Here is a 25,315-nt window from a genome sequence, read left to right as displayed (position 1 = left end):
CACCAGAACCATTCCCACAGCCAGGGAATTTTGGAATATTGTATTCAATGGATCCACTACCTCCAATGCCATTTCCTTTAAGACCATTAGTTTCATGGGAAATTTATCCTACTCTATAAAAATTGGACACTTGGGCAAGATATTGAAGAATGGTGAGAACGGAAGCATATCTTCAGCATATATGACAACCAACTATGTTTGACAAAGGGATCAACACTTGGAGCACCCAGACCAGTGGTTTTGCAGAATCTTCATCCTACCACATTCTGAAGTTGAGAAAAATCACGTATGAGCTTATAAAATAAATCCTATGCCTTCAAAATCTCTATTCCCCTTCAGCCTTTCATTAACTTCTTTTCCTTCCAGACAAATGAAATAATGCTGGAGATACCTATAGATTAAATTGCAAGTCTCTCTGGCACTACACTTTCAGTGCAATTTCTTATTTCAATATAGGCTTTTCTGAGGGATTTTTTCACTATCAATAAATAACCAATGTTGACGGACACAACAGAAGATAAATGTCAAAAATTACTAGTCCCACTGCACTGTGTACAATATTATAAATTGAACACAATACAGTTTGAAGAGCAGGCTATTTATTGACCTAGATCTGCATCTAATAGTAATGTTAACTGCAAGTCTGCAAGGGACAGGTGCCGTGACACAGTTTCCCAGATGAAATAGGTTTTCTCCTGCATTGCCCTTCAGACTTACCCGGGTAACTGACTGAAAATTCACTGCCTCAGGTTAAAACAGTTGTAAGTCATGAACCAAGCACTATACTTTAGATCGTCCTTTCTTTGCGTTCTATTGCAAATAATGGTCTTCATACAGATTCAAGAGTTAAAATTTGCTTCACTTCTCATATTTGCAAACGTTTGTTAATCAGTTTTGGAAGATACAGGCCAGAATTATCTGACCTTGCCCATGATTGGGATTTCTGCTGTGAACGGCGATTTGGCTGAGCGGTAGTGGGGAGTGAGAGACCAGAGAATTCTGGCTATAGATAATCTTAATGCAACATCGGCGCAACATCGTGGGCCGAAGGGCCTGTTCTGCGCTGTAATGTTCTATGTTCTATGTTCTAATGCAGTTTTCATCCAGAACAAAGAAAATTACAGCAACAGGAACAGGCCCTTCAGCCCTACAAGCCTGCACTGACCATGCTGCCCTATCCTTCCAGGAACCATATCCATCCATTCTCATCCTATTCATGTACTTGTCAAGACGTCCCTTTAAAGTCACTACCATATCCGTTTCCACTACCTCCCCCAGCAACAAGTTCCAGGCACTCACCACTCTCTGTATAAAAAATCTGCCTCATACATGTCCTTTAAGCCTTACCCCTTGCACCTTAAACCTGTGTCCCCTAGTAATTGACTCTTCCACCCTGGGAAAAAGTTTTTGACTATCCACTCTGTTCATGCCTCTCATAATCTTTTAGACTTCTATCAGGTCTCCCCTCAACCTCCATCACTCCAGTGAAAACAAATCAAGTTTCTCTAACTTCTCCTCATAGCTAGTACCCTCCATACCAGGCAATGTCCTGGTAAATTTTTTCTGTATCCTCTCCAAAGTCTCCACATCCTTCTGGTAGTGTGGTGACCAGAACTGAACACTATATTCCAAGTGCGGCCTAAGGTACAATAAAGCTGCAACATGATTTACCAATTTTTAAACTCAATATCCTGGCTGATGAAGGCAAGCATGCCGTATGCCTTCTTGACCACCTGTCCAGCTGCATTACCACTTTCAGTGACCTGCGTACCTGTACACCTAGATCCCTTTGCCTATCAATACTCTTAAGGGATCTGCCATTTACTGTATACTTCCTATCTGTATTAGATCTTCCAAAATGCATTACCTCACATTTGTCTGGATTAAACTCCATCTGCCATCTCTCTGCCCAAGTCTCCAACTGATCTATATCCTGCTGTATCTTCTAATGGTCCTCATCGCTATCCACAAATCCACCAACCTTTGCCTTGTCCACAAACTCACTAATTAATCCAGTTGCATTTTCCTTCAAATCATTTATATATATTACAAACAGCAAATGTCCCAGCACTGATCCCTGAGCAGCACCACTTGTCACAGCCCTCCATTCAGAAATGCACCCTTCCACTGCTAAACTCTGTCTTCTTTGATCGAGCCAGTTTAGTATCCACCTTGCCAGCTCACCTATGATCCCAAGCAACTTCACCTTCTGCACCAGTCTGCTATGAGGGACCTTGTCAAAGGCCTTACTGAAGTCCACATAGACAATATCCACTGTCTACCTTCACCATTCATCTTCGTCACTTCCTTGAAAAACTCAATCAAGTTCTTGAGACACGACCTCCCCTTCACAAAACCATGTTGCCTCTCACTAATACGTCCATTTATTTCCAAGTGGGAATAACTCCTGTCTGGAAGAATCCTCTCCAATAATTTCCCTACCACTGATGTAAGGCTCTCTGGCCTGTAATTACCTTCATTATTCTTGCTACCCTTCTTAAACAAAGGAACAACATTGACTATTCTCCAATCCTCTGGGACATCCCCTGTATTTATTCCACTAATACTCCACGAATATGGAAACTTAAAAACCAGAAGCAGGAGTAGGCCATTTGGCGCTTCAAACCTGCTCCACCATTTTGATCATGGCTGATCATCGAAGTCAATATCCTGATCCCCCCACCCTTCCTCCCATATCCCTTGATCCCTTTAGCCCTAAGAACTACATCTAATTTCATCTTGAAATCAGACAACATTATACTTCATCCATTGCAATTATTTAAGAGAAAACTAGGGTTTTTTGGAGACTAGACATTGATTTCCGGTTTTGCCAATATTTCAGCCTTAATTAAAAATAGAACAAAAGAGGTGAGCTCCAAAGGTGAGGTAAGAGCGACTACCCTTAACATCAAGGCAACATTTGACCAAGCATGGCATCAAGAAGTCCTAGCAAAACTGCAGTCAAGGTAGGGAATCATAACTAGCCCAAAGGAAGATGGTTGTGGTTGTTAGAGATCAGTCATTTCACTTCCAGGGCATCATTGCAGGAGTTCTCCACGGTAGTGTATTAGGCCCAACCATCTTCAGCTGCTTCATCAATGACCTTCATTCCATCGTAAGATCAGACATGGGATGTCTATTAAAGATTACACAATATTCAGCACCATTCGCAACTCCTCAGATACTGAAGCAGAACATGTCCAAATGCAACAAAACCTGGACAAATATCAGGGGTTGGTTTGATAAATGGCAAGTTATATTCATGCCACACAAGTGACTACCGCCACCAAGAGATAATCTATATATTGCCCCTTGATTTTCTATGGCATTACCATCTCCTAGAGGGGTTACCATTGACCAGGAACTGAGTTGGACTTGCCACATAAATACGGCAGCTGCAAGCACAGGTCAGAGGTTAGGAATCCTGTGACAACGAAATCATCTTCTTATTCCATAAAGCCTGTCCACCATCTATAAGGCACAAGTCAGGAATTTAATGGAATATTCTCCCCTTGCCGGGATGAGTGCACCTCAAACAACACCCAAGAATCTCAACACCATCCAGGACAAATCAACATGCTTAATGGGCACCCCATTACTAAACATTCACTCCCTCCACCACTGAGGCACAGCACTGATGGTACAGGGGTCTGACCCATCCACAAGGTGCACTGCAAGAAATTACTAAGGTTCCTTAGACAGCACCTTCCAAACACATGACACTAGCATCTAAGCAGGACAAATGCAGCAATTGCCTATGCCCACCACCTGGAAGTACCCCTCTAATTCACAAAGCATCCTAACTTGGAAATACATCACCATTCCTTCATTGTCACTGGGTCAAAATTCAATAACTCCCTCTCTAACCATATCATGGATGCACCTACACCACATGGATTGCAATGGTTCAAGAAGGCAACTCAGCACCATATTCTCAAGGGCAATTAGGGATGAACAGTAAATGTTGGCAGGGCCGACAATGCCCAATCCCATGATAAGGATATTAATTATGTGACGGGTATTTTGAACCAGACTCTAGTCTTTCCAATTTTCATATGTAATGTATGTGCAGGAATCATGAAATATGGTATCAGAAACCTTAGAGATTTAGTGTACAGTGCTAATCTTTTAGCTGATTATGTCGTTCTGGTTCTGCATCAGAGTAATGTGAAACTAAGCCAGCCATATTTCCCGGGCTCAACTTGTTATCCATTTGTTATTTAAAAGTGGTCTCTGCCTTGGCCTTTGGCAAATATCCATGCTCCAAGAGTCCCTAAATAAAATAAAAATCTCTCATCCCTTCCCCATGCATTTTTGGCAACACATAATTTAATTGATAATCCCTATTCACTGATTCCCTAACCAGTTGAAACCACATAATTTTAAAATCTTGCATTTCATTTTCCTTGAGCTTCTCTTCCCCAGTGGTAATTGTGCCAGAATTTCACTTATTTCCTCACAATTATGGTTCCCCAGCCCTGGCATCAACCTGGTAAATTAATACTTAGCACAATCTCTACCTTTCATTTATATTCTATAATGGAAGAACCAAATACTAAAATTATAGAATCCCTACAACACCAAAGGAGGCCATTCAGCCCATCGAGTTTATACTGACCACAATCCCACCCAAGCCTATTCCCATAACCCCACGCATTTACTCTGCTAATCTCCATGACGCCAGGGTCAATTTAGCACAGCCAATCCACCTAAGCCGCACGCCTTTGGACTGTGGGAGGAAACCGGAGCATGCGGAGGAAACCCATGTAGACACAGGGAGAACATGCAAACTCCACATAGACAGTAACCCATGGCCAGAATTGAACCTGGGACCCTAGCACAATGCTAACCACTGTGCCACCGTGCTGCCACATTAGAAATGAATTTTCTATCTAATTGATGCGACATACATCTTTATCACCAATTCTGGTATTCTTTTATTCAAGGTCTCTGTTTATAAACCAAAATGCTATTGGCATTCTTACATCTTTATCCATTTGCAATCAAACTATAGATAAATTATTTATCTAAAACTGTAGATTTCCATTTCCATTTACGGTCTTCATATGACCAGGTCCAAGGCACTTCTGTTGTGATAACATGAAACAAAGTATACGTGAAAATGAATTTTGTTGGATAATCACACTTGGCTGAGGAGAGTGTTTTGAGATAATTTTTCATAATTCCTCCTGAAAATTACCCAATAATTGCTTTTATAGAACATGTAGATGTAAAGGATTTGTGTTATAATTTTGACTGAATGTGATATAAAGTTATCCAGACATCACACGGCGAATTTATTTCTGGAACTGATTCATTTAGAGATTTTACCTTCCTGATAACTTTCTATTATGGTGCAACAGTTTTTTTTTGACATTGATTACATTTGAGAAGTTCTATAATTAAGTGTGAGCACAGAGTGTTGCCAAAGCAATGGAATGATTCCAGCACAGCTCCTGGCATTACAGCAAGTTGAAAATAATACGTATCTATACAGTGCCCTTTTTTGAGGGCATGACTGATGGTAAATGCCAAGTTGTTCAAACCCCAGAAGGGAAATCGGAAACAACCACCCTCAATACTGTGTTGCAATCTGTATAGTATGAGGAGAGGTTTGAAATCCAGAAAAGATGTCCCCGGCTTTGTTGATTTTAACAAAGTAAATGTTTTATTAAGAATCGAAAAAAAACAATAAACTAAACTAGAAATATACTTAGCTAAGAAAATGGCTTTGCACTACGTCACTACTTTAAACACTTCCAAACTTAACTAGCTTCAGGAATAATTCTCCCCACTCTGTTCCATGACACCTTGTAGATCTATAAAAATCCAGTAACTTTTGCCACACGGTATTTTCACATATGTTGGGGTTCCTTCTGAAGTGAACCAACCAGTCGCCTTTCGAATAAAAACAACCTGTGGAAGGGTCATATGGATTTCAAACATTAACTGTGTTTCTCTCTCCATAGATGCTGCCAGACCTGCTGAGTTTATCCAGCACTTTCTGTTTTCATTTCAGATTTCCAGCATCCACAGTGTCTTCCTTTTATTTGAGTGTATGCCTTTCAAATCTGGCTTCCTTCACACAATGTTTGCTGCAAGATGAACAGCCAGTCCTGCTGCTGGCTGAGATCTAAAGCTGTTCTCTTCATGGGGTTCAGTATCCCCTTAAATATGCTTTCCCCTTTGAACTCTCCCTTACTTAATTAACTTCAGCTCCTCCCTGCTGCTATCAAACTTTTGTATGGACCAATCTCATATTAAGTTGATCTTTCTCTACACCGTAGCTATGACTGCAATGATACATTTTGCACCCTCTCCTTTCCTTCTCCCCTATCTACTCTCTGAACTATATGCTTTGTCTGTATAGCAGGCAAGGAACTTGCCTGGGATGAAGGCACGTTATCTGAATGCACGAAGCATTCGGAATAAAGTGGATGAGCTGGTGGCGCAGATCAGCACAAATGGATATGATCTGGTGGCCATTACAGAGACGTGGCTGCAAGGTGACAGGGACTGGGAGCTGAATGTCCAGGGGTATCAAGTGTTTAGGAAGGATAGGCGGGAGGAAAAAGGGGGGGGGGGGCGTAGCTCTGCTGATTAAGGATAGCATCAGGATGGTAGCAAGGGATGATATAGGAACCAAAGAGCAGAAAGTGGAATCGTTGTGGGTGGAGATTAGGAACAGCAAAGGGAGGAAGACGCTGGTGGGTGTCATCTATAGGCCCCCAAATAATGATCTGGAGGTGGGGCGGGCTGTTAACGCGCAAATAAGTGCGGCATGCAGGAATGGAACGGCGATAATTGTGGGGGATTTCAATCTACATATTGATTGGTCGACCCATGTTGGACGTGGTGGGCTCAAGGAGGAGTTCTTGGAATGCTGCCGGGATAGTTTCCTTGAACAGTGTGTGTTGGAGCCGACGAGGAAGCGAGCTATCTTGGATCTGGTGCTATGTAATGAGGAGGGTAGAATTAGGGACCTTGTGGTGAAGGATCCTCTTGGGGAGAGTGATCATTGTATGGTGGAGTTTCTGGTGCAGATGGAGGAGGAGAAAGTGGGTTCCTGGACACGCGTCCTTTGTTTGAACAGAGGGGAGTATGGTAGGATGAGAGAAGAATTGGCGAATGTGGACTGGGGGAGCGCGTTGGAAGGTAGGTCTGCTGAGGAGCAGTGGAGGATCTTTAAGGAGATCTTTCTTGGTGCTCAGCAGAAATTTATTCCGATGGTCAAAAAGGACAGTAGGAGGAGAGGTAATAAGCCGTGGATAACAAAGGAGGTGAAGGAAAGTGTTAAATTAAAAGCGGAGGCGTTTAGAGTAGCTAAGAGTAGTGGGCGAGAAGAGGATTGGGAGAGGTTTAAATGTCAACAAAGATTGACAAAGAAGTTGATAAAGGGTAGGAGAAACTATGAAGCTGGCCTAGCGCTTAATATAAAAAAGGATAGCAAGAGTTTTTATAAATATATAAAAAGGAAGAGGCTGGCTAGGGTGAACGTTGGACCCTTAGAGGATGAGAGGGGGGGACTTAGTGGTAGGGGATGGGGAAATGGCTGAGGTCTTGAATAACTTTTTTGTTTCGGTCTTCACGGAGGAGGACGTGAATAATTTGCCGGGTGTTAGCGATGGAAAGGTGGTAGGACTGGAGGGTCTCAATGACATTATTGTTACGAGAGAGGTGGTGCTCGACAGACTAGAGGGACTGATTGTGGACAAGTCCCCAGGACCAGATGGAATGCATCCGAGGGTTCTGAAAGAAATGGCGGAAGTGATAGTGGATGCCTTGGTGGTTATTTTCCAAACGTCGCTGGATTCCGGGGAAGTGCCGGAAGATTGGAAAACGGCTAATGTTACGCCATTGTTTAAGAAGAGTGGCAGGCAAAAGGCAGGGAATTATAGGCCGGTTAGTTTAATGTCTGTTGTAGGTAAAATGTTAGAATCCGTCATCAAGGAGGAACTAGCGAGGCATCTTGAGGGGAATTGCTTGATAGAGCAGACACAGCATGGTTTCGTTAAGGGGAAGTCGTGTCTGACAAATTTACTGGAGTTCTATGAGGATGTGTCTAGGGCGGTGGATAGAGGAGAGCCGGTGGATGTGGTCTTTCTTGATTTTCAGAAGGTGTTTGACAAGGTACCTCACAAGAGGTTATTGCAGAAGGTAAGGGGGCCTGGAGTTGGGGGTAGGGTGTTAGCATGGATAGAGGATTGGTTGTCAAATAGGAGGCAGAGAGTGGGTGTTAATGGGTGCTATTCAGATTGGCGGTTGGTGACTAGTGGAGTGCCCCAGGGGTCGGTGCTGGGGCCTCAGCTATTTACCATTTATATAGATGATCTGGAGGAGGGAACCGAGTGTATGGTGTCGAAATTTGCTGATGACACCAAGATTGGTGGAACGGCAAATTGCGCGGAGGGTGTGGAGAGTCTGCAGAAGGATCTAGATAGGCTGGGCGAATGGGCCAGGAACTGGCAAATGGAATTTAATGTTGGCAAGTGTGAGGTGGTCCACTTTGGTAGGAATAATGGTAGGAAGGACTATTACTTAAGTGGCGAAAAACTGCAGCAGGCGACGGTGCAGAGGGACCTCGGGGTCCTTGTGCATGAGTCGCAAAAACCCAACCTGCAGGTGCAGCAGGTGGTCAGGAAGGCTAATGGGATGCTGGCCTTCATAGCGAGGGGGATTGAATATAAAAGTAGGGAGGTCTTGCTGCGGCTGTATAGGGCATTGGTGAGGCCGCAGCTGGAGTACTGTGTGCAGTTTTGGGCGCCACACTTACGCAAGGATATTTTGGCCTTGGAGGGAGTGCAGAGGAGGTTTACTAAGCAAATACCGGAGTTGAGGGGGTTGAGCTATGAGGAGAGGCTGAATAAACTAGGCTTGTACTTGTTAGAGTTTAGAAGAATGAGGGGAGATCTCATTGAGACGTATAAGATGATGAATGGGATGGATAGGATAGAGGTGGAGAGACTCTTCCCGCTCAGAAAGGTCAGTAGGACTAGAGGTCACAGCCTCAAGATAAAGGGGGGGCAGTTTAGAACGGAGTTGAGGAGGAACTTCTTCACTCAAAGGGTGGTGAATCTCTGGAATTCTCTGCCCGTTGAAGTGGTGGAGGCTGCCTCGCTAAATATTTTTAAGACGCGGGTTGATGGGTTTTTGATAAGCGAGGGGATTAAGGGTTATGGGGAGAGAGCGGGAATGTGGAACTGAGCCACGACAGATCAGCCATGATCTTATTGAATGGTGGGGCAGGCTCGAAGGGCTAGATGGCCTACTCCTGCTCCTATTTCTTATGTTCTTATGTTCTTTTATGAACAGTGCTTTTCATTATATACCAAAACATGTGACAATAATAAATCAAATCTAAACTCCATATTTGCTTTTACAGTTTAAAAGAGAATGAGGGGAAATCTTACAGAAACATATAAGATTATGAATGGAATAGATAAGATAGAAGCAAGGAAGTTGTTTCCACTGGTGGGTGAAACTAGAACTAGGTGACATTGTCTCAAAGTAAGGGGAAGCAGATTTAGGATTGAATTGAGGATGAACTTCTTCACACAGAGGTTGTGAATCTGTGGAATTCCCTGCCCAGTGAAGCAGTTGAGGCTACCTCATTCAATATTTCTAAAGCAAGGAAAGATAAAGTTTTGAACAGTAAAGGAATTAAGGATTATGGTGAGTGGGCGGGTAAGTGGAGCTGAGTCCCATGATCTTATTGAATGGCTCCTAGTTCTTATGTTCTTACGTAGAAGAAAATTTATTTTATCCACCTTCCCTATGACACCTTTATTTCACACCATACTTATCTTGTCCTTTGCAACTAAACAATCCATTCAGACCTGTTCTTGTTCTGTGCCCATTCTTCATAAATTGCCTTAGGTAAACATCTGTATGCAGTTTAGCAGGCTCATTAACTCATCAAATGCACAATTTAGATGTATACAGTCACTCTGCCCCTTGTCTTAACTATCTTAGTAACAGTAACAAAATACAACTAGAACATATTGCAATATTACATTTTCCTGATATGTTTTTGTGACATTTTCACAATCGCAAGACATCCCAAAATTCTTTACACCCAATTTCACATACTTTTGAAGTGTAGTTGCTGCTTTGAAATGGAGGAAATAAAGTCCTTTGTAAATAACAAGGTCCCAAAACAATTATGAATTCACTGAACAGATGAATTGCTTGTGAGTGTTGATTGGGTGTAAATGTTTTCCAAAACACAAGGAAAAAGACCCTCGCCTTCATCGATCGGCACCATGGTATTTTCCACATCCTCCTGAGAGGGAGGACTCAGTTGAACACTTTATCTGTAAGATGGCACCTTCAGTATTTCTGGACTTTTCAGTGCTGCGTTTTGGTGTTGGCCCACATGATGCGCTCTAGTCTCAGGAGTTGAACTTGATGACAATGTGCTATCAGTGACATCGCAAGGGGAATTTTAACTTGAAAAATGCATGATTTTGGTTGAATACATCTTGAGTACATTGTAAACATTGTGGTTAGGAAAGAGGAAGTTGTACCTCATAATATATCCAACAATGTTCATTAACGTTTAACCTTTAATTGATAAGTTGGTTGTGTTATGAGATTTAACTTGCTTTTTTCTAACCACCACTATGGGTTATGAGAGAAAGCAAAGTCATCTCCCAGGTAATCCTTACAGGTCATTTCTATAAGAGTATTTTAAAGAGGACTTTCAACACCTGGGCCAATTGCTACAATGGATTGGAGAGCTGTGGTGATTTAAAAAGCTTCCAGATGTCCAAGGATATCAAAGTGATCAGGGCACTTCAAAGGTTTTAGAAGACAGAGACAATAATGAATACCCTACCCTAGAATGCTCTCTGAATTTACCATCCTGAAATTTGACAACACCTTTGTCAGGTTAACAAAGGTAAGTACAGGCACTAAACCCTCATCTTAGAGGATAATTCCAAAATGAAGTTTCCTCTGCACCCCAGTCCGAGCCCACCAATGCAGTCCCTTGGGGTTCCTCCCTCTGCAGCCTGGAGGTAGAGGGGTACATGGGCACAACATTTGTCTCCCTGCCCCCTTTGGAGTAAAAGTCACCAGCACACACTGTCACTGCCAGGATGTCACTTGGACTGCAAATATGAGAGCTGTGCCCATAAAATTTTTAAAGTCTGACAGTTTTAGTTCAGGTTAAGTATGCTCATGTATAAGTTAGAACAATATAATCCCGACATTGTAGAAGGAGTCTGCGCCAACTCCGAAGAATGTCTTACCCAGGTCCACCACCCCCTTCAACGCCCCACCCTATCCCAATAACCCCGCATATTTATCATGGCTAAACAACCTAACCTGCACATATTTGGACTGTGGGAGGAAACCAGTGCACCTGGAGCAAATCCGTGCAGACATGGGGAGAATGTGCAAACTCCACACAGACAGTCATACAAGGCTGGAATCAAATCAAAGAACAAAGAACAGTACAGCACAGGAACAGGCCCTTCAGCCCTCCAAGCCTGCACCGATCACGTGTTCCTAACTAGACCATCCGTTTCTGTCCCTCTATTTCCAGTCTGATCACGTGGCTATCTAGATAAGTCTTAAATGATTCTAGTGTGTCTGCTTCAACCACCTTGCTTGGTTGTGCATTCCAGGTCCCCATTATCCTCTATGTAAAAAACATCCCCTGCATATCTGTATTGAACTGTGTCCCCTCCCCATTACCTTGAACTTGTGACCCCTTGTGTTTGTCATTTCTGACCTGGGAAAAATCCAGGTCTCTGGTGCTGCAAGGCAGCAGTGTCAACCACTGTGCCATCTCACGTGGGTTTGCTTATGTGCTCCCCACACAGCAAGCCTCCCATCTGCCACTAAGTTAATACAAGTGGCTGCGGAATAAGGCCTTTAAGTGTGTATTGCTTGTCTTTAAGTGAGCCTTAATTGGCAGCAGGGCAGAACGGGTGTCCATAACCTTTCCTGCCACTGGCTTAACTGGGGTGGTAGCAGGAAGGTGGCAGGATCCCCATTCACCAGCCTCCAGCCCAAATAGATGCATCTCTGTCACCGTACTTGTCACAGGAGAGGTTGCAAGGTTCCACTCCATGTGTGCAAGCCCCACCCAAGTCAGTAGTGGACTCTTCCCCCCCTTCTTTAGTATCTTGCAGCAGCACTGGACATTCAGCAGTTTTTCCCTTCAGTGCTGGTCCCCTAAAGTCTGAAACTTGTTGAAATACATTGACCCCCATGTGAAGTTATAAAAAGTTTTTTTTCTAAATTTTGCACTTTTAATATGACCGCAATGATAACATTTTTTAAAAATAATTCTGCAGGGACTGATGTTCAAATTGAAAACTGGGACCTCTCATCCTTTCAATCATTATGACAGTGGGGGACTGTAAAGATAACAACCAATAGTTATGAGTTGATCCTTTGGCTGGCACCTTGTAAAAATCAATAGCAATTTTTTTTAGATAATAGCAATATTTCATTCCACTTTGTTTGCCTTATAACAGCACTGGCGTCATCACATTAAATGAGATCTGAGACCAGGAGCTTTGTGTGTGAAGCTAAAGAATTAATACAAGGTTCATAGTCCACGATGGCATGAAAATGACCTGTGACTTCTAACTTATCAGTCTTTTTGGATTCTAACCTTCTTATAACAACATTACCTGAAATGTTTTGTACATTGTTTAACTTTAGAGTTGCCATTTTTTGAATAGCTCAAATCAGTCATTACCACGGCCTGAAGTACATTTGTCAGCACAGTTAAATCACATCTTCACATACACTCCAAAAATTGCAAAATTGCCAAATTAGATTCTCTATCTGGAAATTAAACTTAAATTGTTTTAAATTGTGAAAGATTAAACACCGCTCTGAAATGTATGACTGTCACTCAGATGGAAGCAGCCAGAAGTTTACCAGATCTAAATAAAATGGTCTTGGAAATCCTTTACATGTACCGTGCATTCAGACTCAACTGTGATTAATTTTTCTACTGATTTCTACCCATATTCTCCATGATGTTCTAACATAAATAACACATCCCCTGAACATTGTACATGTCATCATCAGCGCAGGTGCAATACCACTCCCTATAGTCTCATTTGATGGATTAGCACTAAGCTAATTAACATAGATATTGTGCCTCTGCATCTTACCATACTGCATCCTAATATTGTTATACTTATGTGAGCACAAACGAAAAAAAAGATATAAAAACTGCAGGTAAAATAAAAATCGTATAAGAAATGTGTCTGGTAAAGACAAAAGTTTAAACACCAGGGAGACATGTCAAACATAAATATATGGAAAGATGAAGACAATGAAATAGAAAAAATAATTGAATGAAACAAACCAAAGAAAAAATTGGAAAAAGAAAATAAATATCTTTTGTGTTTCTGATCGATGCTGAACTAGGATTGAGAAAGAGTGGGCATAGAAAATAGTGGAAGTCACAGCAGAAAATAGAACCATCACGATTGCAGAGAAAATGGTAAATAAAAGATAGAGAAAGCGCATGGTTTAAAATTTAAGAAGCCATGGGGAAGATATTCAATTTAGAGTCCCCCATATATCTCACTTAACTGATGCTTTGCCTGTAAACATTGAAAGCCTAATAAATATATGTAATTTAAGGTCCTGTACCTGATTAAGGACTCTTCCATCAATCATCTTGGATTCATTCATTCTACAAATCCTCACAGCAGCAGCAGTTGGGAAGGGGGCTGCATTGTGATTTCTGAAGTGCTGTAAACAACAAAAGTACAAAGAATCATAGAACCCTACAGTGCAGAAAGAGGCCCTTTGGCCCATCGAGTCAGCACTGAACACAATCCCACCCAGTCCCTACACGCATATCCGTACATATTATACCCACTAATCCCTCTAACCTATGCATCCCTGGACACTAAGGGGCAATTTCTTAGCATGGCCAATCAACCTAACCTGCACATCTTTGGACTGTGGAAGGAAACCGGAGTACCTGGAGGAAACCCAGGCAGACACGAGGAGAATGTGCAAACTCCAGACAGACGGTGACCTGAGCCGAGAATCAAACCCAGGACCTGTGAAGCAGCAGTGCTAACCACTGCTCCCGTGCTGCCCCATAGAGATTTAGGGTTCTATGTACATAGATCATTAAGTTGTGTGTGGTGGTGCAGATAGCTCAGGGAGGCACTCCAAATTTTCCCATCCTGCCCCCACAACGATGCCTGCTGGTTTCAGGGCTGGAAGACTTTGGGCTTTACTTGAGGTGTGGAATGCAATTGGCAGCACTCGCACAGCCTTGATGCGAGGGCTTCAATTCGGTCAACCTTAAATTGGTGAGAGATGACATGTAGCACTTTATGCGTGTCTGTGCCCAATTTCCATCAACAACAATTTATATCTCTATAGTGCTTTTAACAAAATAAATAATCCCAAAGTACTTCAGAGCAGCATTATTGAGGAGCTTCATGTTTTTTTTATCATGTGCTAGTCCTCAATCCCAGCCCCTTCCATCCAAAACATTTGGTTGCTCAGGGCATTACTTTAAGCATGTGACTCACAACTGCCAGGAACCTGGCCATAAATAAGATGATCAACAGCTATTGGGGTCGCACTTTAACCAGAACTCTGAAAATTGCCACGTCAGAACAAAGTTTAAGTATCCTGGATACGCCAGGGGCAGCCCTTCATTAATAACCTCAAGAGTCTCTAGATTTGTTGCTTGCTCTGTAATGTTGTCCCACTAAGGAGGCAACTCTGAGAGTTACTTAGGGGTGAAGAAGTAACAATGCAGTAACAGTCAACAACATGCAGGATAACAGCAAGCGTCTCTAATGCTGGCAGCTGTCAAAAAATAACGACAGCAAATCATTGAGGAATGTTTTAACCGAACCAGTTCTTCCCTGTGCTTGAAGAGTCAGTTTACAGCTGGTGCAGTGAGGGGGAGGGTGGGGGTGTGCGGGGAAGGAGGAGAACCTCCTCGGGAACTGGCCAGACTTGGTACTAATAGGTCTCGGCAGTGGGTGATCAAGGGGGGGGGGGTTCATCCACCCTGACAGTTTGCCCCTCCATATTCATGTCTGGGTGGCCCTGGGGAGGAACCATGTGGTGTCCACAGCCCCATCAAAGCCTTCCTTTCCCATTGGGTACTTCAGGAACTGAGACGTCTTGTTGATCCTTCTAATCGCCTTATGGTTTAACATTTTAAGTTTAATTTGTGGCTTTAATTTGTGACTTTAGGACAGTATCCCTTTCAGGGGCTGCCCTTTGTTGCTTTATCCCACAGTTTATTTGCTTGAGTTGAATTGCACTTTTTCCAACAAAAGAGTTGACCAGTCAGTCCAACCAGCAGACACAATCCTTCCAGCTGAGTATCTGCTGTTTTAACACTTGCCTGGCTCGTGTGACCACTTGATGAGACATGGGGGCAGGACTTTTCCCGGGAGCTTCGAAACCAGGTTATCAGGCTGAAATGGGGCTCACGCTGTGTGGGGAAGAAATCGTAGAAATCATCATGTCATAGAAACCCTACGGGGCAGAAGGAGGCCATTCGACCCATCAAGTCTGCACTGGAAACAATGCCACCCAGCCCTTATTCCCGTAACTCCACATATTTACCCCATTAATTGCTCTAACAAATGCATCCGGGATACTAAATACCAATTTAGCATGGCCAGTCAATCTAACCCGCACATCTTTGGACTGTGGGAGGAAGCCAAAGTACCCAGAGGAAACCTACGCAGACACAAGGAGAAGATGCAGACTCCACACAGGCAGTGACCCAAGCCAGGAATCGAACCCAGGTCACCGGAGCTGTGAGGCAGCAGTGCTAACCACTGTGCTTAAATACATGATTCAGATGGAAATACATGAGTAGGATGGGAATAGAGGGATGAGCCCCCCAGAAGGGTCGGGGGTTTTAGTTCAGTCAGGCAGCATGGTCAGTGCAGGCTTGGAAGGCCGAAGGGCCTGTTCCTGTGCTGTAATTTCTTTGTTCTTTGTGCCATTGTGCTGCCCACTCAATCACACAATTTTTAGAGTGGCCAATTAATGGTCAGGGAATGGATTTGTCATCCAATTACAGATGGTGCGTGGACTCTTGAAACTGGAGCATCAGTCAGAGGCCTTCCCGCTTGTAAGGTTCCATAGTTCACACTTACTGGTAAGTGAGGGAGAGGACAATTCAAAATAGATCTGCTTTCTTCCCTACTTTTTCAAAGTTTAAATTATAAATGGCTTTTGCAGATAGACCACCACCATGAGAGGGGAATGCTCCTCCACAAGCTGGCTAAAGGATCCTGATGCACTCAACTAGGCAGGGAGGGCCTTGAGCCATGCACCCTGGAGCACTGGTTCTCCAGGAGGCCACCTCCAAGCAGTTAATCTAGCCTCCTCCGCCTTCGAGAACCTGGAGGCCCACTGAAAAATCTTAGTCAGCCTTCTTTACCTGGCCTGATGTAGTTTTTAATTACTTTGACCAGCTACCCACTGCACGAGGGCAGATAACCCTTCTGCCTTCAACCCCAGACCAATCTGTCTTGTGGCTGGGAGGCACAGAATGAAGCCAGGGAACTGGCACGCCAGACAGTGGTGCTATTTTTGAGCTTGCTTGGCTCTGATTCCGGACCCAGTAGGACCCAGTTAAGTTGCATATAAACCTGTTTACAAGAATGCATCTAGTGCCAGCACTGGCTGCTTCAGGGCAAACCAAACTTGCTGTGGGAAACTCAAAAAGGCTTTGGACCTTACTTAAAATGTGCAAAGGAATTAAAGGCTTATTTTTCAGTCTTTAGCAATGGTACAGTAATGGCTCATTATAAGTCGGCCCTTTCTACCTATCCCTTTAAGATTTAACAGGACGTTTAGCTGCTGAAGAGTGGACAATGCACAGGTCAATGCCACAGTCAAACTATTTGTTCTTTTAACTTGGGCCACAGTTTGAGCAGAAGATGTGAATCGAAATTTATGTTCACAGGCTATTGTAGAACAAGACTCAGGGTGCAGGGTGGGGGGTGTGAGGGTGTGGAGTGCGGGTGAGGGTGTTGCATGGGGGTGTGAAAGTGATGGTGAGATTGAGGGTGGAGGTTAGTCTTCGCCTTTTGCTCGATGGCAAGAAACAAGGGTGGCACAATGGTTAGCGCTGATGCCTCACAGCGTCAGGGGCACGGGTTAAATTCTGGCTTTGGGTTACTGTTTGTGTGGAGTTTGCATGTCTCCCCATATCTGCATGGGTTTCCCCTGGGTGCTGCAGTTTCCTCTCACAGGCCAAAGGTGTGCATGGGATTGGCCATGCTAAATTGCCCATTAGTGTAGGTTAGGGGGATTAGTGGTGTAATACATGGGGTTACAGGGATTGGGTGGGCCTGAATAAGATGCTCTGTCAGAGAGCCAGTGCAGGCTTGATGGGCCAAATGGCCTCTTTCTACAATGTAGGGATTCTATAAACTTGTTGGACTGAGTGGCACAGTGGCACAATGATGAGCACTGCTGCCTCACAGCACCAGGGACCTGTGTTCAATTCCAACCTTGGATGACTTGTGTGGAGTTTATGTGTTCTCACCAGGTCTGTGTGGATTTCCTCTGGGTGCTCTGGTTTCTTCCCACAGTCCAAAGGTGTGCAAGTTAGACAGATCAGCCATGATCAATGAGCGGGGTTACGAGGATAACGCAAGAAAAGTGGCCGAGGTAGCGTGTTTTTTTGAAGAGTCGGTGCAGACTCAATGGGCCAAATGTACTCCTCCTGCACTGTAGGGTTTCTATGGTGTGTTCTTATGCTGTAAAGCCCAGTATAAATCTGACCCACCCATCTCCACTCAGGTCAAATGAAATGAAATGTTTCAAACCAGACTAGCTCATTAATCCTGAGCCAACGGGATAAGATGTTAGCAATGTTGGAAATGTCATTACTATCATCATTTCTGAAGAAGCAAAGCTAATGGCATTATTAATAATCTATGTGGAGTGACTGGATTTGTAGCTGTTAACACCAGTGCTTTGTTCAGATCAAATGAAAATTAACCCCAGTAGTAAGTGGCCTTGTAACTCAACCACAATTCCAATAAAGGTGTAGCTGTTCTACAAGATCACAATAAATGGTGTCAAGGAAATGACACAGTATGAATGCTTGAACCAACACAAGATATGTTTACTTATGCTGCAGTCCATTATATATGTTGCAGATGCTATTTATATTGTTGACATACTTGATGTATTGGGAGGCATAAGGCAATGATAGCCACATCAATATACTGATTAAGAGATGCTACCTCCCTGTGTAAATGGAGTATTAAAGCACAATGGAGCAAATAGATGTTGATCAACCTGATCTATTTTCATTCCACTTGCTTCCTGTAATAGGGTTTTAGTTAAGCTGTGTGCCCACTAATTAAAACCCTGTGATATATTTCTCCATAGATTAGAATTGTTTTCTTATCTTAATGAACTTGCTGTGTTTACTCTCTGGCAGTAGTTAGAGTATGTTTCCTTTGACATTCTTAATCTGCTGTGATCCCAAATTAAGATTGAATGGAGGAGTTGCTTAATTAGTTGTTGCATCAATCAAAGTTGTTCAAATTTGAGACGGAACACAAATCCACTTCCAGCTCAACTGAAGTTATAGTTTCTTTTCTGTTCCCATGTTTACCCAGGTAACTGGGAATTTACTTTTTATTGATCTGACATTTGTTCAATTCATTTGGAATTAAACAGAATTAAGTTTGCTCGGTTTACTGTTCAAGATCAGGTACAGTGCAACAAATTGGGTGCAATTTTCTTCACCTGTTGTCAAATTTGGACTACTTGCTTTAATTGCAATTTTTTAAGTTTAAAAATATAGTAGGCACGATCTTATCCCCTCTGCAACAAAATTGGAGAATTTGGCGGCCAGCCAAATCTCCATTCACTGTAGTGGGATGTAAAAACCCCGCCAGCGTGAACAGCCCGTAACATTCTGGCCATTGCATTTTACAGTCCTTGCCACAAACTCTGTTGGCTAGCAGCTGACTCCATCCCTCTCCCTGGCAACTGTGAAGCTGAACCAAACTGTTTGCAGCCTTCTTACCCTACCTGACACTGAGAAGAGCTTCCAAAACACATACCCATCCCATGACTAAGGTCACTTGTTTCTACCTTCGCAATAATGCCCAACTTCAACCCTGATTCAACACATCCCCTACCAAAGCACTCATCCACGCTAAATTCTCCCTCACTGTACCTAAACTGGAGCTGGAGTATGGCGACTGAAGGATTTTCACAGTAATTTCATTGGAGTGTTACTATTCGCCAACTTGTGGCTAATAAATAAACTTTGCTTTATTTTACTTTATGCTTTTGTTAAAAGTAGGCTTGACTGTCCCAACACACTCCTAGCCATACCTTCCACACTCAACCCTCTGTAAACTTGAGGACATTGAAAAGTTCTGCTGCCATATCCTTCCTCGTATGAAGACCTGGTCTTTCATCACCCTATATTCACAATAGACATTAGCTTGTGATGAAGAAGCATCTCAATTTTAAAAGTCTCATCCTTATTTCCAAGTCCCTCTGTGATTAAGTTCATCCCTACAATCCTCTGAGGTTTCTGCAGCGTCCAGTGCTGGCATCTTTAGCAAGCTTGATTTTAGTCACTCCACTATTAGCTGCCTTTCTTCGCATGCCAAAGCTCTAAGTCCTGAAATTCTATGCCTCAGCATCTGCCCCTCTCTATTACATTTTGCTCCTTTTTCGACTCTCCCTAAAGCATACAGTCAGGATTCTCCCCCAAAAATTCTAAGTCCTCAATTCACATGAAAATGGGAGTAACTCCCACTGGTTTCTTCAGCGTGATTTCCAGACAAATTTCTAACAATCTGTGCATCACAGAGTGCCTCAGCATGATTCAGTCTAAAAATCAGGGGGCAGGGTCTATTCTTGCTCGAGGGGCTGGCAGCATAGTGCTAATCGAGCTACTGCGCGTGCATCAAACTGTCAACCCCTCATTGCTGGTCCCCCGATCACTGCTCAGTTCAATCATTGGCCAGCCCTGCAAATCCCCATCACTGGCCTTCCAACACCCCAACTCCCAATCGCTGGCCTTGCAGAGCCCCCCACTGCTCGCTAACTATCTCCCGGACCTCCCCAGGCAAGCAAGCCCTGATGCTCCCCTCCCCCTGAACTAGCAAGCCCCGATCTCCCTCAGCCTCCTCGCCCCCTCCCCCGCCTCCCCCCTCTCCCCTCCCACACCTCCTCCCAACCCGGATGGCCAGCCACAATCGCCAATCTCCCTTCCTCTGCCTACAATCCTGAATGCAGAGTGACAGCAGAAACCTCCAACTCCTACCATTCACCCCCCCCCAAAGGCCCTGCCCTCAATAGGGGTGAATTGAGATGGCCGGTACCCCCTTTAACTACAGCCAATATAAAACTCATGAAGAAGATATCTCTGTATAAAGACGTGATATTTATTTAAAACAAAAAAAAAACAAGCAGCTGCTCAGAGATCACCAAAATCTGAGATAGGCAAACAGATCCTCTCTGATGAATCTAACATGTACAATCAAAAACAGATCAATTATAAATTTTTTTATGATCTTTCCTGCCTCCTATTAATTTAAAATCAATTACATTCAGTAAACATATATCAATAACAATCTTTGACAGTCACCTCAGCCAATTGCATTTTACCATCCAGCATAATGATATTTCATTTGTCCATTTAATCCAGACACTAACTCCCATCTTGGCTGAACTCACTTCCCTGTTGCTATATAACTAAAGATGTTCGTCATAGAGGTCAAAGTTCCCACCCACTCATTGCCAAATTGGAAAGACATGTAATAGACACATGATAGACTCATGATATCAATTCTATGTCTAGACAATGAATATCCCAATTCATATAGTTGCAAAATGTGTTTGGCCTTGGAGGGAGTGCAGAGGAGGTTTACTAGGCTGATACCGGAGTTGAGGGGGTTGAGCTATGAGGACAGGCTGATTAAACTAGGCTTCTACTCGTTAGAGTTTAGAAGAATGAGGGGAGATCTCATTGAGACGTATAAGATGATGAATGGGATGGATAGGATAGAGGTGGAGAGACTCTTCCCGCTCAGAAAGGACAGTACGACTAGGGGGCACAGCCTCAAGATAAAGGGGGGGCGGTTTAGAACGGAGTTGAGGAAGAACTTCTTCACTCAAAGGGTGGTGAATCTCTGGAATTCTCTGCCCGTTGAAGTGGTGGAGGCTACCTCGCTAAATATTTTTAAGACGCGGGTTGATGGGTTTTTGATAAGAGAGGGGATTAAGGGTTATGGGGAGAGGGCGGGAATGTGGAACTGAGCCACGACAGATCAGCCATGATCTTATTGAATGGCGGGGCAGGCTCGAAGGGCTGGATGGCCTACTCCTGCTCCTATTTCTTATATTCTTATTATTATGTTCTTACCAGGAACTTTCTGATATGAATTCTGCTAACTACCAGGGTTCCCAGGCCTTTGGCTCTATACTCTTCGCTTTTACCATTATACTTGCAATAACTTGCCTTTGGCTGAAATGAATGGTTCACTTAATACTTAAAATGCATTTAAAATAACAGCATATATGTTTTAAAATCATAATTACTTATTTAATTCTATTATTGCATCCACATATGTATGAACTATTTGTTTCATGAGCTTGTTAACTTTGTTTCAAGAATCAAGTCTTTGCTGGTAATGCTGTCAGAACCTTATGTATTCTGTCTTTTAGCTAGTTGATAATTTCCCTCCGCACCCCGCTCCCTTTGGCCCCATTCCCTTGAGGCCGCCCAGTGCCCGATGGACAGTGCCAAGGTGCCACTTGGTCATTGCCAGTTTGCTGCTTGGGCATTCCCAGGAGGCCAGGTTGGCACTGCCAAGCTGGCACTGCCCAAGGGGCACCCCTCTTCCCACAACCTCCTGGGGGTGCTGCAATGGGGCTGCCTCTCTTCACTCCAGTGGGGTTGGCCACCTCTTCCCTGGCAGAAAGGAAACACTAGCAGGTCCACTAATGACATAGAAATCGTGATTTCCATTTTGTATTCAGCTCCGCGCCAATTTCCGGTGCTGAGCTGATTACATTGGAAATCTTCGGCTGAGAGGTACACAGAGGCCTAGCCATCCAGCAAGAAGCCCGCAAGATGGCCCCCACTGATATCTCCCAGCCAGCTACACTGCTCTAGCAGCGCAACAGGCTGGGAGAAGTGTCCCTACATCTATGACCAATTTTTTTGGATATCAACCTTAACATCATCTAATGCAATTTAGTGTCAAATTTTGTTTCATTAACATACCTGGGAAACACCTTGGGATGTTTTACTGTTTTAAAAGTGCTGTAAATACAACAGCAGAGGATGCCCGAAAAACTCAGCAAATCTGTTAACATCTGTTAGGAGAGAGAAAGAGTTAACGTTTCAAATCTTTTGACTCACCGTCAGAACTGGAGGGAGGGAGAATGTGTCAGCAGTTGCTGGTACATTAAAGTCAGCAAATATAAGGCATGGTTCAGAGGAGTTTTTAATAAAGTTTTTGAAGGGTTGTGATGGAATTATTATAGAAAAAAACACAAACCATTGTTATTGCACAACAAGTTGGTTAGCATTTGTAAAGAGAAAACACAAGTTATTGTTTCATCGGTCCCTATGGTACGAAGCCAATAACAAGCAATCGCCAGTTTAAAATTGTCAGTTTGTATGGATAGAGAAATGATGATCAATTTCCGCACATAGCAATTAGGGTGAAGCAGAAACCATTGCATCTTTTAAGGAAATCTAATTAAACATGTGAAGTAGAAGATCTATCATCAGGAGAAAGCTGGGCAGGAGGATGAAATTTACATTGTTACCAGCAGAAAGCTTGCATGGACATGTTGGACTGGAAAGCTTCCTGCCATGTTGCGAACTTTTACTTCTTTGCAGAGTAACTTATATATTTTCCCTTCTGAGGCTTCTCATGGAAAATCATGGGTTCACATCTTTCATTTACAATATGTAGCAATTTGAGGTTTTTCAACACTTTAACCTCCCTAGATATTTGACTTGCAATTTGTGATGCTCCCTAATCTAATTTTGCACGATCTTTGGCAACATTGGCTGGAACTCCACCACTTTGCCCGCCACGGAATAAGCACGTGTGAGGGTCTGACAACGGAAATCTCCATTGACATCAGGCTGGAATTTACGGTCTTGCCAGAGAGAGACCATAAAATCCCACCCATTATGTTTTGTGCAGTATCTGATTACAATAAGGCAACTGTAACCACTTCGAGGGTACTATCTATTATCTCACTGTGTTAGCAAACTGAAATATTTATAGGAACAGCAGTAAGAAAATTATTTCTAAAGATTGTAGAATTCCCATTAGAGTTAACTCTTTGAGCTTAATTACACTGTCTGAGGGCAGGCTGTAATATATTCACTCACTTTACTCAGGAGACTCCCATTATTGAGTGGAAGAAATTACTTCCTGAAATTTAAGATTTGAATACATTGAATGATTCATCAAGACCGTCAAGTGATTTGTCAAGACCAACAGACATCGATAGGAGAAGACTCAATGAGAACAGTTTTAATAATTGGGCTTTTGACCAGTATACAACATCCCATCATGCAGGCAGGAGGCTAAGTTCATTGTGAGCATCAGGCCTGGTTGGCATGTTGCCAGCAAGCTTCAGGAGCCAAATGGATGCCTGCTGCAGCTCACCAGTTTCAGATTGGGTGGCCCAGAAGGTCTCCACACTGGCAGGAATATAGCTCTGTCAGGAAGCCAGACCTGGCCCAACAAAGATTTGGAAATATATCTTTTTGGTGCCCCTATTTACAGCATTGCTCTGAAAAGCTGGGCTGAATGAACACAGCAGATGTTCTGCCTGGCTGACTGGCAAAATGACAATCTGAGTCCTAAGTACTAAAAGGAGCTACTAACTGAAGCAGGCAGGTGATCTAGAGGAAGGTCCCTTCGAGGGTGGAAATATCTGAAATGCTGACATAAACAAGCAGTAAGCTATTTTCAGGCTCTTGCAGTTCCTTTTGCATCCAATGGTGCAAGTTAAAATCTGTCCCAATATTTAAAATTGATCAAGGTTGTTCGCAGTTGAAATACTTTTGCTCTTGTTAATATCTAAAATTCTAGTTGTGTCAGTATGAATTATGATATGAACACTTATGAAAATTACATGTGTCAATAACATGCATCAGAATTAAAGTGAAAAACATGTTGCATTTTGGCCAGTTGTTCCATTTCATAATAATACCAACACCGATAAATAATTTAGAAAATTAATAGCTACTGCATTTCTCTTTTTTTTTGCCATGTGACTCAATTCAGCAAAAAACAAATGCTCCGGAGGACATAATTCTGTATAGATTAAGCACACAAAGCCAATGAGGCCATTACTTTGCATAATGCAATGATTTTGTTCAATCTTTTACAGGTCTATCATCATTCTTACACTGCATCATATGCTGTTTACGACATACATACCAGGTCAGTGAGTTATCTTGTTGTGAAGTTATTTCAAAAGGTTTCAATTTTCTCTCTGGTTTGTAGAAATTGAATCAGATATTGAGGATTTTAAATGCAGGCAAAAATTCAATTTTGTGATGGTAATACAGATTGAATGCTTTTAAGATTTCCTGTATGGCATCAATTTTTTTTCAAACCTTCTGACCATTTGCCCTTCACCTTTCATTATTCTATTGTTGCTGTTCGCCACCCTGTCCTCCACCAATCAAGAATTGTTGGGAAGAAGATTAAGAACCATTAGATTTTTTTAAGATTATTTATCAGTGTCACAACTGGGCTTACATTAACCCTGCAATGAAGTTACTGTGAAAATCTCCTAGTCACAGCGGCAGGCACTGTGCCAGGGAATCAAGTTTGATTCCCAGCTTGGGTCACTATCTGTGCAGAGTCTACATGTTCTCCTTACTTCTGCGTAGGTTTCCTCAGGGAGCTCTAGCTTCCTCCCACAGTCCAAAAGACGTGATGGTTAGGCGCATTGACCATGCTAAATTTTTCCTCAGTGAACCAGAACAGGCAATCGAGTGTGGCAACTAGGAGATTTTCACAGGAACTTTATTGCAGTGTTAATGTAAGCCTACTTGTGACACTAATAAATAAACTTAAAACTAGTAGCCACACTCTGGTGTCTGTTTGGGTGGGAGAATTTGGCATGGCCAATGCATCTACCCAACATGTCTTTTGGACAGTGGAAGAAAACTGGAACACCCAGAGGTAATCCACGCAGACATTGGGAAAACATGCAGACTCTACACTGACGGTGACCCAAGCCAGGGATCAAACCTGGGTCACTGGCTCTGTGAGGCAGCAGTGCTAATCGCTGTGCTACATTATTACTT

At 43.0% G+C, this 25,315-nt stretch overlaps 1 protein-coding gene across 1 annotated transcript in view; it reads left to right on the top strand.

The window, feature by feature from the left end:
• Window positions 1–25,315, top strand: part of dpp10 (dipeptidyl peptidase like 10) — a 763,552-nt gene that overhangs the window by 566,536 nt on the left and 171,701 nt on the right. The window contains exon 6 of the mRNA XM_080199302.1: window positions 24,388–24,440. Within this exon, the coding sequence (XP_080055428.1) occupies window positions 24,388–24,440 (53 nt within the window). The remainder of the gene's footprint in view (window positions 1–24,387; window positions 24,441–25,315) is intronic.

Source organism: Carcharhinus amblyrhynchos, chromosome 11 (assembly GCF_965287045.1).
Source record: "Carcharhinus amblyrhynchos chromosome 11, sCarAmb.v2.hapA, whole genome shotgun sequence".
NCBI lineage: Eukaryota > Metazoa > Chordata > Chondrichthyes > Carcharhiniformes > Carcharhinidae > Carcharhinus > Carcharhinus amblyrhynchos.
The sequence above is the reverse complement of the archived record's forward strand: the minus strand, read 5'-3'. Positions and strand labels throughout refer to the sequence as shown.